Consider the following 14,279-nt stretch of genomic DNA (forward strand, 5'->3'; position numbering starts at 1 on the left):
CAGCCTCAGGCTGGCCAGGGGAGGCTCAGAGTGGACAGCAGCAGGAATTTCCCCTTGGGAAGGTGGTCAGGCCTTGGAAGTGGAGTCCCCATCCCTGGAGGTGTCCAAGGAAAGGCTGAACCTGGCACTCAGTGCTCTGGGCTGGGGACAAGGTGGGGATCAGGCACAGCTTGGGCTGGATGGCCTTGGAGGGATTTTCCAGCCCCAGTGATCCTGTGATTCCTCCCAGGGGCAGCTGAAGGTGGGACATGGCCAGGTGCAGTTTCCTGGATGAGGTTTTATGGGAGGATGTTCCAGGTGGTGTCAGTCAGTGCCTCTGGCTGGGGATGTGGCTTTGGGCCACCCAAACTGATGAAGGGGTTAAAGACCTCATCAGTTTGAACCACTTTGAAATACTTGGCTTGGGAAAAGTTTTAAACTATTTTTCTTTGATTCTTTGTCTTGGTCCTTCCCTTGTTTCTTGTCCTGTCCCAGGCTGGGTTGGGACCCCTGTCTCACTATGGAGAGGAGCAAAACAACAAAAGAGGAATTAAAGCTTGGAATTAACCTCTCCTGTGAGGAGAGGCTGGGAGAGCTGGGGGTGCTCACCTGGAGAGGAGAAGGCTCCAAGGAGAGTTCAGAACCCCTTCCAGGGCCTAAAGGGGCTCCAGGAGAGCTGGAGAGGGACTGGGGACAAGGATGGAGGGACAGGACACAGGGAATGGCTCCCACTGCCAGAGGGCAGGGATGGGTGGGATATTGGGCAGGAATTGTTCCTGTGAGGGTGGACAGGGCTGGCACAGGGTGCCCAGAGCAGCTGTGGCTGCCCCTGGATCCCTGGCAGTGCCCAAGGCCAGGCTGGACAGGGCTGGGAGCAGCTGGGACAGTGGAAGGGGGTGGAAAGAGAAGATTATTAAAGCCCCTTTCCCTCCCAAACCATCCTGTGATCCTCTACAGACTTGCCAAAAGAAGCAAATCCCATTAATGTTGTTGGAACATGGTGGGACTTGCACTCAGGAGTTAGATGGGATTTTTTGGGATAATCCTGCTCAGGTTTGGCTTGGGGACTGCAGTTGCAGCTGCTGAGGCCATGCTGTGGCTCAGGCCCTGTGCTGGGGCTGCCTTTCCCCTGTGTTTCAGCACAGATTTCACCTCTGCCAGGTGCATTTCCTGCCTCACATCCCTGTTGGTTTTCCAGCTGGTCCCCACAGCCCTGCCCTGCTCCCTTCCCAGGCAAGGATTGCATTTGTGCTCCAGTTACTTTTCCCAGCACATTAGGCAATAACATGTCAGAGCAGAGATCCTGGTGCCCCGTGGGCACTGGGCCAGCTGACTGGGCCAGGCTGCCAAAAGCCATCTGCAAGGGGAGAGTCTGGCACGCTCCTTCCCAGGGGGAGCAGGGGATGGCAGGGCACTGGCACTGCCCATTTGGAACTTCTGGGTCATTTCTGCCTCTGTCACAGCCAGAGTTTGTCTGTCTCTGTCTTGGCTTTGCCTTTATGCAACTTTTCCTTCCTGCAAGACTAGAAGTGTTATCAGAGAATCACAGAATGGTCTGGATTGGAGGGACCTTAGAGTCCATCCAGTGCCACTCCTGCCATGGCAGGGACACCTCCCACTGTCCCAGCTGCTCCCAGCCCTGTCCAGCCTGGCCTTGGGCACTGTCAGGGATTCATTGTTGGGGTGTCTGTGCAGGGCTGGGGATCCCTGGGGGTCCCTTCCAGCTCAGGATATTCTGGGATTCTCTAATTATGTGTTTCTGTCTTGCAAAGGGCTTTGGGGACAGAAGGGCACGTCCTGCCCAGGGAGGATGAGCTGGGGCAGCTTTGCTCCCAGAGCAGCTGTGGCTGCCCCTGGATCCCTGGCAGTGTCCAAGGCCAGGCTGGACATTGGGGCTGGGAAAGGGAAAGGTGTCCCTGCCATGGCAGGGGTGGGATGGACTTTCATGTCCCTTCCAGACTGTTCCATGAGGGGAACACCTGGCCCTTGAACATCAGGGGATCGTGAGGAGCTCAGGGCCTGCTTTGATGCCCATTTTCACTGCAGCAGTGCCTGGGAGCAGAGCCAGGCCCATCCCAAGGTACCTTGACTGGACCTGGGGTTATGAGCTGCTCTCCAACTCTGTTACACTGTTTTAACATGATTTCCACAGTTTAATTATTACGGCCCAGATAACCCAAACACCCAGTGGGATTTACTGCCTCTTCCCTGGCATCTGGGTCACAGATATGCACAGTTAATTAATGTGCTGAATCCTCCTTATTTGTCTGCTGGATAATGGCCTGATTCATAATTTAAATAAGCAGCTGTGGAGATCTTTCCCTTTCCCTATAAAAGACAGGACACTGGCATTCCTTTCTCCTCACTCCAGAATTTAAATGTGTTGAGAGAAATATTTTGGTGGCATTCCTTGAAATGGAGGAATCCATTTGTAGTCCAGTGTCCCCAAGGGCATCATCCCTGCCTGCTGCTCCATCCTGCATCCCCTGGGAGCTCTGAGCAGCTGGATCCCATGGGAATGGCAGGGGGTAGTTGCAATCCTGAGCCTTTCCTGAGGGCTGAGCTGTGGGGCAGATCCAGGCTCCCATCCCAGTTCTGGCCCTCCTGCTGCCTGGTCTGAGCCCTGAGGCTGTGCCAGGTACCCAGAGCCCAGCCAAGGCTGCTCATCCAGCACCAGGAGCTGGGCCAGCAGGACCAGCCAGGCTGCACTGGAATCCAGGGAACATCATTCATAGCCCCATCCCACAGCCTTCCCGGGGGCTGCAGGAGTCTGCTCCAGAAGGGATTTAAGGCTTGGAATTCTCCCTACCCTTTCCTGCGTGTACTGGTTTGAAAGCAAAATGAGTGAGAGACTCAAAGTCAGAAATACAATTTAATATGAAAAAAAAATAAAATACATGCAATAGTACAAAAGAAAACCACTGACACAGTCGGAATACAACTAGTCAGGGTGGTGGTAGCAGTCCAGGTGAAGTGGTCTTGTTGAAGTAGTGATCCGGTGGAAATGTCTGGTGGCTCTTGTCCTCTGGAAACCAGTGGGTAAGGACAGCTTTGGTGTTCCAAATGTCAGTTTTTATCTGCGTAGGAAAGGCTTGGCTCCTCCCCCTGGGTGGAGCATCTCCCAGTGGGATGGTGGAATTTTATCAGTCATGCACTGGGACTCAGTGGCCATGAACAGGAGATATCTCCTGGGGGAAGGATGGGTTGTAGAAAAGATTAAGAACATTGCCCCATCTGGTTTTGAACAGTTGGCCTATTAACAGGAGATATCTCCTGGAGGGAGGATGGGCTGTGGGAAAGATAAAGAACACTGTCCCACCTGGTTTTTAACAGCTGGCCCATTAGCAGAGGATATCTCCCAAAGAGATAAGAATCAATGCCCCACCTATTTTCAAGAGATGGTGATAGAATACAAACTTTTGTGCACATCCTGCATTGCAACCCATGACATTGTGTCTTGGTTCCTCGCATGCATCTGAAAAAAAAAACCAAAAAAACAAAAAAAACCCAAAAAAACACAAGAACCCAAACAGAGATAAAAGGCTGGAGAAAGTTGGGATTTATCCCTTCCAGCTCTGCTTTTCCTGTGCATCCCCACAGAATGATCCCAGGGGCTCTGTGTTGTCGTGTCGCTCAGTGCCCGTGCTCTGGGGTGCTGAGTGTCCCTGCTGTCCCCTGTCCCCAGCTGGCCCGATACACCAAGGAGGGCTTCCTGCACCTGGGGGCCCTGGGCACCACCACGCTGCTGCCCGACACGCGCTGCCTGGTGGACACGGGCAAGAGCCGCTTCCCGCAGCTGCTGGACTGTGACAAGGTCAAGAGCAGCCTCCACAAGCGCTGGAACTTCATCCAGGTCTGTCTGGGGCTGCCCCGGGGCTCCTCTGCTCCCCAAACCTGGCTGGGACACAGCCCATGGCAGGGGGTGGGGCAAGGGAGAGGGTGCCATGGGACAGCAGATTCCAGGTCCTGGGGCAGAGGGAGGAGGTTTAGAGGGATCAGGGCAGAGTTTCAGGACAATTCCTAATCAAAGTTTTCCTCTCTGGTAGCAGAAAGGTGGATCTGGGTATGTCTGGTCTGCCAATGACTTCCAGATTCCTTTGTTTCTTGTGGATGAAGAGTGAAATTCATTCACCCACTTTTGTCCCAAAGCAGAGTGTAAATAATACAGCTTTTACAGAAGTGTCCCACTTCCCAGCAGCTGTGGGATTGAAAGGTTACAGGTTTCCCTTTAGTGCTGTCAGTGACAATGGATGCTCATTCCATTTATTTGGGGAATTATTTTATTGTTTGAATTGCATTCCCACCCAGCTGAGTGCCCCTTTCAGCAGTGTCCCAGGCTGCCCTCCTGGGCCTGGTTTCCTTCACAGGCAATTAATATTTTGATTTTTCCATCCTGTCCCATCTCCTGCCTGCAGAACGGAGCCATCCTGAACAAGGGCACGGGCCGGTGCCTGGAGGTGGAGAACAGGGGCATGGCTGGCATCGACCTGATCCTCCGCAGCTGCACAGGCCAGAGGTGGACAATTAAAAACTTCATCAAGTAGAGGCTGAAAGAGTCAGGGGAGTCTGACTTGAGCCATGGCCGATGAGGATTGATCTACCTGGACTGCTTTGGAAAGGATGGAATATCAACCAGAGCTTTATTCGTGTTCCTAGGACTGGACCTGGGGGAGATGGGCATTTGTGGCTTTATTTTTACCATTTGTGAGTCTCCCCCAGCTGATGGCAGCTGTGTGGAGCTGGCTCAGAACTGCTGTTCCCTCTGGCCAGCACTCCAAGAGGTGCCACCTTCCCTGCTGGGGCAGTCTGGGAGCATTTACTGACAGGGAATTTCTGCTTTCCCACACAACTCCAAGCTCTCCCAAAGGGCTGGGGAGGTTTGCACCACGACCCTGGACAGACCTGCCTGGCAAATGTGGAAACTGAGCAGCTTGGGAGAGGAAAAGGTTTCCAAGCCCCAAAGGAGCTGAGTTTGAAGGATGTGGTGTTTTGCTGGGTCCTTGTTCCCTTTTTCCTTTCCTGCCCCTGCATCCCCTTCCCTGAGTTCTGGAGAAGCAAAAGACCCCAGCAGATCCCAGGTATCTTTCCAACACTTAATCACAGAAGTTACCCAAAAAAAATGCAGTGGACTAAACCCCCTGACCTCCTCTGGCCCCCCTCTCCATCATCCACACACTGCTGGCCAAACCAGCACCCCACTCCATGGAGAGCCCAAAGGGGTTCCCTTGTGAGTGACCTGGGGTGTCTGCCTGTGACAGCAGGAATGTTCTCTGAGGCTTGAGCCCCCTGTCCTGCCTGGTCAGCCTGGCCAAGGTCCCCCCAGAGTCACTGCAGCTCTTCCTGAGCTGTAGAGGAGACACGGAGGGAGGCCAAGACACCAACAAATGGCAGCTTGGCTGAGATTCTAGGCCCTGAAGTCACTTCAGGCTTTTTACTCTGGTGGAGGGAACTTAGCTGATTTCTTTTCGGCTCACAGTAATCCTGGCTACCAAATCTTGGCTACCAAATCCACCTGGGAGACCTCTGCTTGGGGTCCTGACATATGTCTGCCTGGAAAAGGGAAACACGACCCTGCAGAATTGCTGCATGTGGATGGACACAGGCTCTGCTCAGCAGGGAGGAGAAACCAGCCCATCTCCTGTCCTTCTCCCAGAATAATCCTCTTTGTGGCTGCCCTCTGGCTAGGGTACACTAAAATAGATTAATATATGAGATGTATGTGTAAATATGTTTCCCAAGCTGGGATGTGCACAGAGTCCTTTGCTGCAGAGCACTCATGCCTGTCTTCCATTTGCATCAGGATGAAGCTCCCTGGATGTTGAACGAGCTGAATTTCCAATGCCATGCAGCAGGTTTATAACTGATGTTTTAGTAATTTATTGAACAGAAGCAGATCTATTTCATTGTTCCTTCTACAGCAACGAGCATCACCTAGGACTGATTATTCATTTAGGCTTTACAAGGCTCCCTCAACCACTGGGGCTGTCTCTGATTTTTCCCTTGCCTTCCTTAATGAAGTAAAACCTCTTAGTTGTCCTGACTTGCAGAGTAGAGAGTCAATGTAGAATTTTGCTCTCTTTTTCGCTGTTGCATCATCTCTTGTGTAATAAATTTGAGCACTCCCAAACCTGATATGACCACAAGTCTGTGGATGCATGAGCCAGCTCCCCTTGCCTTTGTTGCTGCCTTCTAAGAGAAGCAATTTCCTGGTGACTCCAGGAAACTTTGAAGGCTTTGAGACCCCACAGCTCTGCTCCAGCTGGTGAAATGCCCTTAAACTGAGCAAATACTGGAGGGGAGAGCCTGTGTGGGTCAGGAGAAGCAGCCAGCCAGCCCATGGATGTTGTCTGTGCTGTAATTCAGCCCAGCCTGAGCCCTGGAAGTGCCCAGGGTGACTTTTGTCACATGTCACAGTGGTGGGGTGAGGTGCCCCAGCCCCCAGTGCTGCTCCCACATCCCATCCTGGCTGCGCTGGACCCTGGCAGGAGGGCCTGGCTCTGGCCCAGCCCCTGCCTCTGCCCCAGTTCCTGCCTGTCCCTGGTCCCCCTGGGGTGGCCATGTGTCCCTGGTGCCACTGCAGTCCCCGTGCAGGTGGCACAGGGCACCCAGGGCACAAGGATCCTGCTGCTGCAGGCTCTGGGATCCTTTGGAACGTTCAGGCATTTCCTTCCTGCTCCAGAAGGAAAAGCAGCCCCTGCCTGAGCACAGGGAAGGTGGGGATGAGCCCTGGGCTCCAGGACCCCAGCTGGGGCAGAGCCCAGAGCTGCTGGTCCCTTCTCCTGCTCCAGCTTCTGACGATGGGAAAGAGTCAGGAGCAAGGTCAGGCTGAGCAGTGGGAATTTCCTCTGCTCTTCTGTCCTGACACCATTTGTGACTGCAGGGTGACCCCAGGGCTGCACCCCCACCCAGATAAATCTGTCTGAGATCTGGGTCTCGTTGTTGCATCTCGCTTATCTCTCTAATCATCTGTTAATTGCTTTAAGAAGTGATCTCCAAGTTAGTCTTATTAAATATCTGATTTGAGCCTTGCCTCTTGAGTGATTTTCAAAAGATTCTCTGCTGCCGAGATACAGAGGCAGTCATTCCTCTCTGTTACTCATTTAATAGAAAAGTGCTGCTGTTTTAATGAAACTTCCATTTTTAAAAGCAATGGAAATGAAGGAGAGATCAAGAGAGATGGTGGGCACAGATTAACTCCCATTCCATCCACTCCTGCTGCTGCCATTCACCAGGATAGCAGTTCCACGCTGGAAAGAGATGTCATGTGGGCAATGAAGCATCATTTGCATTCCTGAGCCAGGCTGGATGTCCCTAAATGTTCCTGAATGTCCCCTGGAGCTCGGGGCACTCCTTGAACCCATTCCTTCCATCCATGTTCTCCTGAACACCAGGTTGGTGCTTTGCTGGGGGGAGGGAAGGGTCTCTGTGGGGGCACCATGGGAGCAACAGCTCCTCCTGAGCTGGGCACAGGTAAGGGCACCAGGTGAGTGTCCCTGGGCAGGGGCACATTCAGCCCTGCTGGGCTTTGGAGCCACAGGGCTCTTACAGGATGGCACAGGATGGAAACCTGAGCCCTTGGGAGCATTTTACATCCTCAGGGGCAAGATCCATGTTGAAAAACTGCTCAATCTGCTTCAGAGCAGATGGAATCATAGAATCCCAGAATGGCTTGGGTTGGAGGGACCTTAACCCCATCCAGTGCCTTTCCACTGTCCCAGCTGCTCCCAGCCCTGTCCAGCCTGGCCTTGGGCACTGCCAGGGATCCAGGGGAAGCCACAGCTGAAGCCAGGGCTGCCTACCCTCACAGGAACAATTCCTCCCCAAAATCCCACCCATCCCTGCCCTCTGGCAGTGGGGAGCCATTCCCTGTGTCCTGTCCCTCCATTCCTTGTCCCGGTCTCTTCCAGCTCTCCTGCAGCCCCTTCAGGCCCTGCAAGGTCACACTGGGGTCACCCCAAAGCTTCTCCTCTCCAGCTGAACACCCCCAGCTCTCCCAGCAGAGCTGCTCCATCCTCTGCTCATCCTGGAGCCTCCTCTGGGCTCCTCCAGCAGCTCCAGCTCCTGCCTGTGCTGGGCCAGGGCTGGGGCAGGTGGGTTTCACCTGAGTACAGAGGCAGAATCCCAATCCCTGCCCTGGGCTGGGGATCCTGGGCTGGGCCGTGTCCAGTGTCACCCACAGCAACCCCAGGGCTGCTCATCCCAGCCTGGATTGATCTGGGGGCTGCCCCACCTTGAACTTGGCCTTGTTAAACCTCCTGAGATTCCTAAGAGTCACCTCTGGAGCTGTCCCAGGTCCCTCTCCCTGGCCCTGTGCCCCAGGGGTATCACTGCACTATCAGCTTGGTGTCACCTGCTGAGGGTGCCCTTGATCCCTTCATGTGTCATTGATGATGACATTTAAACACCACTGGCCCCAGAACTGACCCTGGGGACACCACTGGTGACTGACGTCCAGCAGGACTCAGAACCATTGACCCTCTGCAGGCAAGAGGGACTCCTCTGCAGGAGCTTTGTGCTGCCAGGGCAGAGAGCAGAACTTCCTGAAGGTTCTCTCTAAGCCCTCAAATGTTGCTAAACCTCATTTCAAAGCTGAAAATTGACCCCATGGACTCTGCTTGGGCACGGAGCAGTTTGGGCACTGATCCACAACTGATGGCCAGAGAGCTGAGCACTCCAGGCTGGAAGGAGGCACTGGGAGCTCTGCAGCTCCTCTGCACAGATGGGGAGCCATCCTTGCTTGGCTTGGACTGTAGAAACATCTGGGGCCATCAGGAATCTCAGCTGGATTTCCAAGGACACTGGGTTGAAGGATTGAGCCTCTCCCCTGGCACTGCCAAACTGAAATGATCCTTTAAACATCAGAAAGACTTTGGGCCACTTTAGGGACAGATAAACCCTTTCCAGCTGAGAAATGTATGGGGCTGAGCTCATTTTACTGCAAGGCCAAGATCTTGTGGGGTGGCTGATTCTGAGCATTTGGGCCATGAGATTACTGAATCATTGTTCTTGTAAATAATAAAATAAAATAATAATTTAAAAAAATCCGCAAATTAATGAAAGTGGCTCCAGGGGCTCCTGCAGTATCAAATATTCCTTTTGAAGCCATTCAGGATTTGCTATCTGTAGCAGCCACCCTGATCCTCTGTGCCAAGAGTTGTTCGTCCAACAGAAGGCAAAGAACAGGGAGAGAGATGGGATAATCCTGGGAGCTTTCCACAGGAGGAATTCTTATTTTAGTCCCTTCTGGTGGCTCAGAGGCATGAGAGGTAAGGGCTCTCCAAATGTCTTTCCTGGCTGTTATAATCCCGGATTTTATTGTTATGAGCAAGAACCTGGGCAGGAATTAATTTCTGATTGTGGTCTTGGAAATCCAAGCCTAGGGGAAAATGATCCAGAGGGGCACAAGGGGCTCGGCTGAGCTGCACAACTGCACCCACACCAACCAGTGGCAGCAGGTGGAATTTTGAGATATAGAAGAGCCACCACAGGGATCCCAAGCTCCCAGGAGGAGTTGGGTTGTTTCCTCCCCACCATGGAAAAAGTGCTTGAAGCCTCATCCTTGGCAAACTGGGTGAGGAATGCAGCTCTGGGTGCAGGATGGAGCCAGGGATGCTGGGCACTACAGGAGCTCCCGAGGCTGTGGAGATGCTGAGCTGGTGTCACTGCCCACCCAGGGACGCCAGATGTCACTGCCCACCCAGGGACGCCAGATGTCCTGGTCTAAGGTTTCTCCTTTGCCCCGAGATCACCTTAGAGGGACATGAAGTGGTTCAAACACTGATTCTCTCTGAAGCAGCCGAAGGGAGATTGCAGGAGATGGTTTTCTCTTGTTCCAAAGATTGTTTATTGTTTCTTATCTCAGGGACCTTTTACTTGGCCAGCAGCGGTCTGCTCAGCCTGGCATCCATGGTGGAATCTGCCTGGTGAAGGCAGGGCTTATTTTATATAGTCTGTACTACATATTACATGTTATAAAATGTTCCCAATACAGTACAATTTTATTAAATGGTCCAGCCCTGACCCCATCCAATCCAAGAGTGCCAACGTGTCACCCAGTATGGATGACAGGGAGGAGGAAAAGGTGTCCACCCCCCAAATTCTCCATCTTGGCCACGTGTCCCTTATCATAAACATCCAAAAAACCTATGTATCTACATTCTAAAAGTCTAATTTATACTTTACTAATTTTGGTGACCTGTTTCCATTCCCTCTGGATTTGTAATTTCCCCCAGGGGTTAGAATTCAGCACCTGAGACACCACGGTCTCACTCAGGGGTCTTTGAGACCCTCACCAGGGGGGTTTTGAGACCCCCAAGGAGACCAGGGGTACACCCTGGGCTCACACAAGCTGGGAGAGCTGTGGTAGGCACAGCCCTGGCTGCTCCCAGCCACCCCCCAGAGCATGGCAGGGGAGAAAATCACCTGGAAAAGTTCTGGAGTGGGAGAGGGCACCCCCCAAGCATCATCATGGGCAGGATACTGGTTTGGGGAACAATAATCTGATTAATTACAGTTACAAATGGAGTGGGTGGTGAGAGCAAACTGAAACCCCAATAACCCTGTTGGCCAGGTCACCTTCACTCAGCCATTCCCAGGCAGTGCAGGTGGATGGGATGGATGGGGCTGGTCCATCACACTTTGCCTGTGGATCCCTGCTCACATCTTCCCCTGTGCCACCCTGGGGTCCCTCTGAGGGGATCAGGGCCTTCAGGAGCTGCTCCAGCATGGATCCCCCATGGGCCACAGCTCCTGAGAGAGCTCTAGAGGTGAGTAGCTTCCCCTGGGGCATCTCCCCTGCTCCAGAGGGGCTCTCCAGGGGTCTCTGCTCCCATCTGCATCTCCAGCTGCTCCATGGAATCTTGGGGAAGCTCCTGCACTTATGGCTGCTGGGCTGGTTCCCACCCCTGTCCTTCCCTCCTCTCTCCCACTGCAGCTGTACAGCGATTTTTGCCCTTCCTGGGAGGTGTTACCCCAGAGGTGGCAGCAACTCCAGGGCTGGCCTTGGCCCTGGCACAGCTGCCTTTGACCCAGCTGGACCCCAAACTCACACTGGGACCCCAAACACAGACTGGGACCCCAAACAAAGACTGGGACCCCAAACTCACTCACACTGGGACCCCAAACTCACACTGGGACCAAACACATACTGGCACCCCAAACTTACACTGGGACCCCAAACTGACACTGGGACCCCAATTTCAAACTGGGACCCCACAGAGAGGAGGGAAAGGACAGAACAGCTCAGGCTGGGAGGGAGGGATGGATCATTATGGGAAGCAGGGATCACTATGAGAAGAAGGGATCATTGTGGGAATCGGGGATCACTGTAGGAATCAGGGATCACTGTGGGAATCAGGGATCACTGTGGGAATCAGGGATCACTGTGGGAAGTAGGGATCACTGTGGGAAGTAGGGATCACTGTGGGAAGTAGGGATCACTGTAGGAATCAGGGATCACTGTGGGAAGCAGGGATCACTGTGGGAATCAGGGATCACTGTGGGAAGCAGGGATCACTGTGGGAATCAGGGATCACTGTGGGAAGTAGGGATCACTGTGGGAAGTAGGGATCATTGTAGGAATCAGGGATCACTGTGGGAAGCAGGGATCACTGTGGGAATCAGGGATCACTGTGGAATTAGGGATCACCATGGAAGCAGGGATCACTGTGGGAAGTAGGGATCACTGTGGGAATCAGGGATCACTGTGGGAAGCAGGGATCACTGTGGGAAGCAGGGATCACTGTGGGAAGCAGGAATCCCTTGGAATCAGGGATCACCGTGGGAATCAGGGATCACTGTGGTAATCAGGGATCACTATGGAATCAGGGATCACCATGGGAATCAGGGATCACTATGGAATCAGGGATCACTGTAGGAATCAGGGATCACTATGGAATCAGGGATCACCATGGGAATCAGGGATCACCATGGGAATCAGGGCTCCTTGTGCCATCCTGCAGCAGCTGGGGGCTCCTTTGGCCGCTCCCCTCGGGGTCCCTTGTTGCAGGGCTGTCTCTTCTCCAGCAGGGCAGGGGAGGGGGCAGCTCCAGCTCCCACCGGGCCCTGCTGTCCCTGTTCCCTGTGCCTGTGCCCTCCCAGCCAGGCTGTGCTGGCTGTGCAGAGGCAGCAGCAGAGCTGTCATGCCCTGGACTCTGCCCGTGCTCAGCTTTGCCCCTTGCCCACGGTCAGATCCAGGGACCTTCACTCCCTTCATGACTGACTGGTGCTATTTTTGCTCCACTTTCCCTTTGTCTTCAGTGCTGTCTCATCTCAGTTTTGTGTCTTGGGTTGCCTCACACCCCCTCTTTGTTCTCTGCAGGAGTTTGCTCCATCCCTGTCCTCTCTTGCTCCTTTGTTCTCTGTCTGTTTTCCTTTGTTTGCTCCTTTTCCTTTGTTATTCCTTTTGATTGCTTATTTCTACTTGGAATTTTTTTTTCACTCTCTCTTATTCTTTCCTGTTTCATCTCTCTTCTTCATTTCTTCTTGCTTTGTTTCCCCCTTTTTCTTGTACTCTCTCCTGGTTTTAGTCTTTGTGTTTGGATTCCTCACCTCCTGCTTTCCTCCAGAGTTCTCATTTTGGGTGGGAAACCAACCTTACATTTTAATCCAAGTGCCTAAAATCCAAATCCAAGTGGTTTTTTCTCTCATTTTATTGCCAAAAAGGAGAATTCAGCACAACTTGTGACAGCAGCTGGTGCCTATCCTGGCCCAGTGCCTTGGCACAGGCTGGAAGGTGGGGATGCCATGGCCAAAGTCATGGATTTTCCAGATTCCAAGAGCTCCCTGCCATGGGTAGGAGCAGGCAATGGGTGGGTCCTGGTTTCAAGCATCAGAAATCCGTGGTGTTTGGGGACAGGTGTGTCTGAGGTGGTGGGATGAGCCTGTGAGGGTCTGGATCACCCATGGAGATCCAGTAGGGAAAGGGATGAGATGGGACAAAGTGGATCTCAGGAGTCTGGCTTTGTACATTTTTCTAAGAAGGGAAAAAAAACCAAAAAAACCCCCAAACAACAACAACAAAAAACCACAAAAAAACCCCTACCCAATCAAAATCCTCTATTGGTCTTTCTGCTATCCTTGTTGAACTGAATGAGAGCAGAAGAAATGCCTGCCTGGGTGCCCTGGGGTGATGGGACTTCTGGGGGAAAAAACAGGAGATGTGGGGCAGGAAAGGGAAATCAAGAAAGGGAAATGAAGGCATCAGGGCCAGATTTGGTGAAATGAGCCCTGGGCTCATCCCTGGGCTGCTCCCTGTGGGATGGGTCTGGCTTTGGCCAGAGGAAGGTGCCTGACCCAGCACAGGGAACTGAGAAGGGTCAGCCCTGCCACAGCCACCAGTGGGGCTGAGCTGGGAGGTGCTGGGCAGCTGCTCTGTCCCCAGAGTGGCCAAACACTGTTCCTTTCTAGGGGATTTTCATCCCATCTGGTCCTGAACTGCTTCTTCAGGCACCTCTGTCCTCCCTGGCAGAGATGGGGTTCGTATGCCTGTCCTGGGGTGACTTTATGATGCCTGTGCCCCCAGCTGTCTATTCTGTTGGTGTTGGATGCTGAGTTCTGCAGCTCTAACACTGGTTCAGCAGTGAAGGGGAGAGCAGAGGTGCAGAGTTGTTATCAGAGGCTGCCCTTGCTCCCCTACATCCTTCTCACAGACTGTGCTGTCTGCAGACAGAGCTCTCCTCTGCTCTTGGTTAGTTTCCACTGGCTGAGGCAGAGATGCTCCCTGGACTGTGGGTTTTTTCTTTTTCTTGGAACTGTTTGAACCTGTTCTGGACAGAAAACCCAGAGGAGCAGCGGGAGCACGCACCTGTGGCTCACCTGGGCTGTGACATTTCCCAGCATGGGGGGACTGAGAACAACCTGAGAACAACCTGACCCATGGAGGGGACTCTGCTGAATTTGTCATCTCTTCGGAGCAGTGAGAGGTTTTGTTGTTTAGTATTGTTCCTTTTTGTGCTAGGCAATGCTTTGCCTGTTAAATAAACAGGGTTTTTCCACTTCTTTCCAAGGAAATCTTTTCCTGCAGAGATGGGGGAGGGAATGCTTGGGTCTGTTTGCTAGAGGGATCCCATTCAGAGGTTTCCTCCCAAATTTGCCCTAAGCCAGGACAGTGTCCAGGCTGAATTTTCCTGCTGAAATGGTAAACCTGAGCATTTCTCCCTTCCCCAGCCCTGACAGGGAGTCTGGATGGATTTTTTTCCCCTTCTGTTCTTATTTCCTGTGATGTGTTTCTTCTGATCCAGAATAGATCAAGCCACAGTTCCATGTTTTCCACTCCCAAACCAGCAGAACCCTCTGGTCAT

At 52.9% G+C, this 14,279-nt stretch overlaps 2 protein-coding genes across 2 annotated transcripts in view; one reads left to right on the top strand and one right to left on the bottom strand.

Moving 5' to 3' along the window:
• Nucleotides 1-7,002, top strand: part of GALNT17 (polypeptide N-acetylgalactosaminyltransferase 17) — a 203,297-nt gene extending 196,295 nt beyond the window's left edge. The window contains exons 10-11 of the mRNA XM_079324921.1: nucleotides 3,665-3,832; nucleotides 4,395-7,002. Coding sequence (XP_079181047.1) covers nucleotides 3,665-3,832; nucleotides 4,395-4,523 — 297 coding nt within the window. The 3' untranslated portion in view covers nucleotides 4,524-7,002. The remainder of the gene's footprint in view (nucleotides 1-3,664; nucleotides 3,833-4,394) is intronic.
• The window catches only part of LOC306811325 (S-adenosyl-L-methionine-dependent tRNA 4-demethylwyosine synthase TYW1-like), a 396,352-nt gene that overhangs the window by 100,698 nt on the left and 281,375 nt on the right, over nucleotides 1-14,279 (bottom strand). The gene's annotated exons all lie outside the window — the stretch shown is intronic.

Source organism: Erithacus rubecula, assembly GCF_903797595.1.
Source record: "Erithacus rubecula genome assembly, chromosome: 22".
In the NCBI taxonomy this organism is placed as follows: domain Eukaryota; kingdom Metazoa; phylum Chordata; class Aves; order Passeriformes; family Muscicapidae; genus Erithacus; species Erithacus rubecula.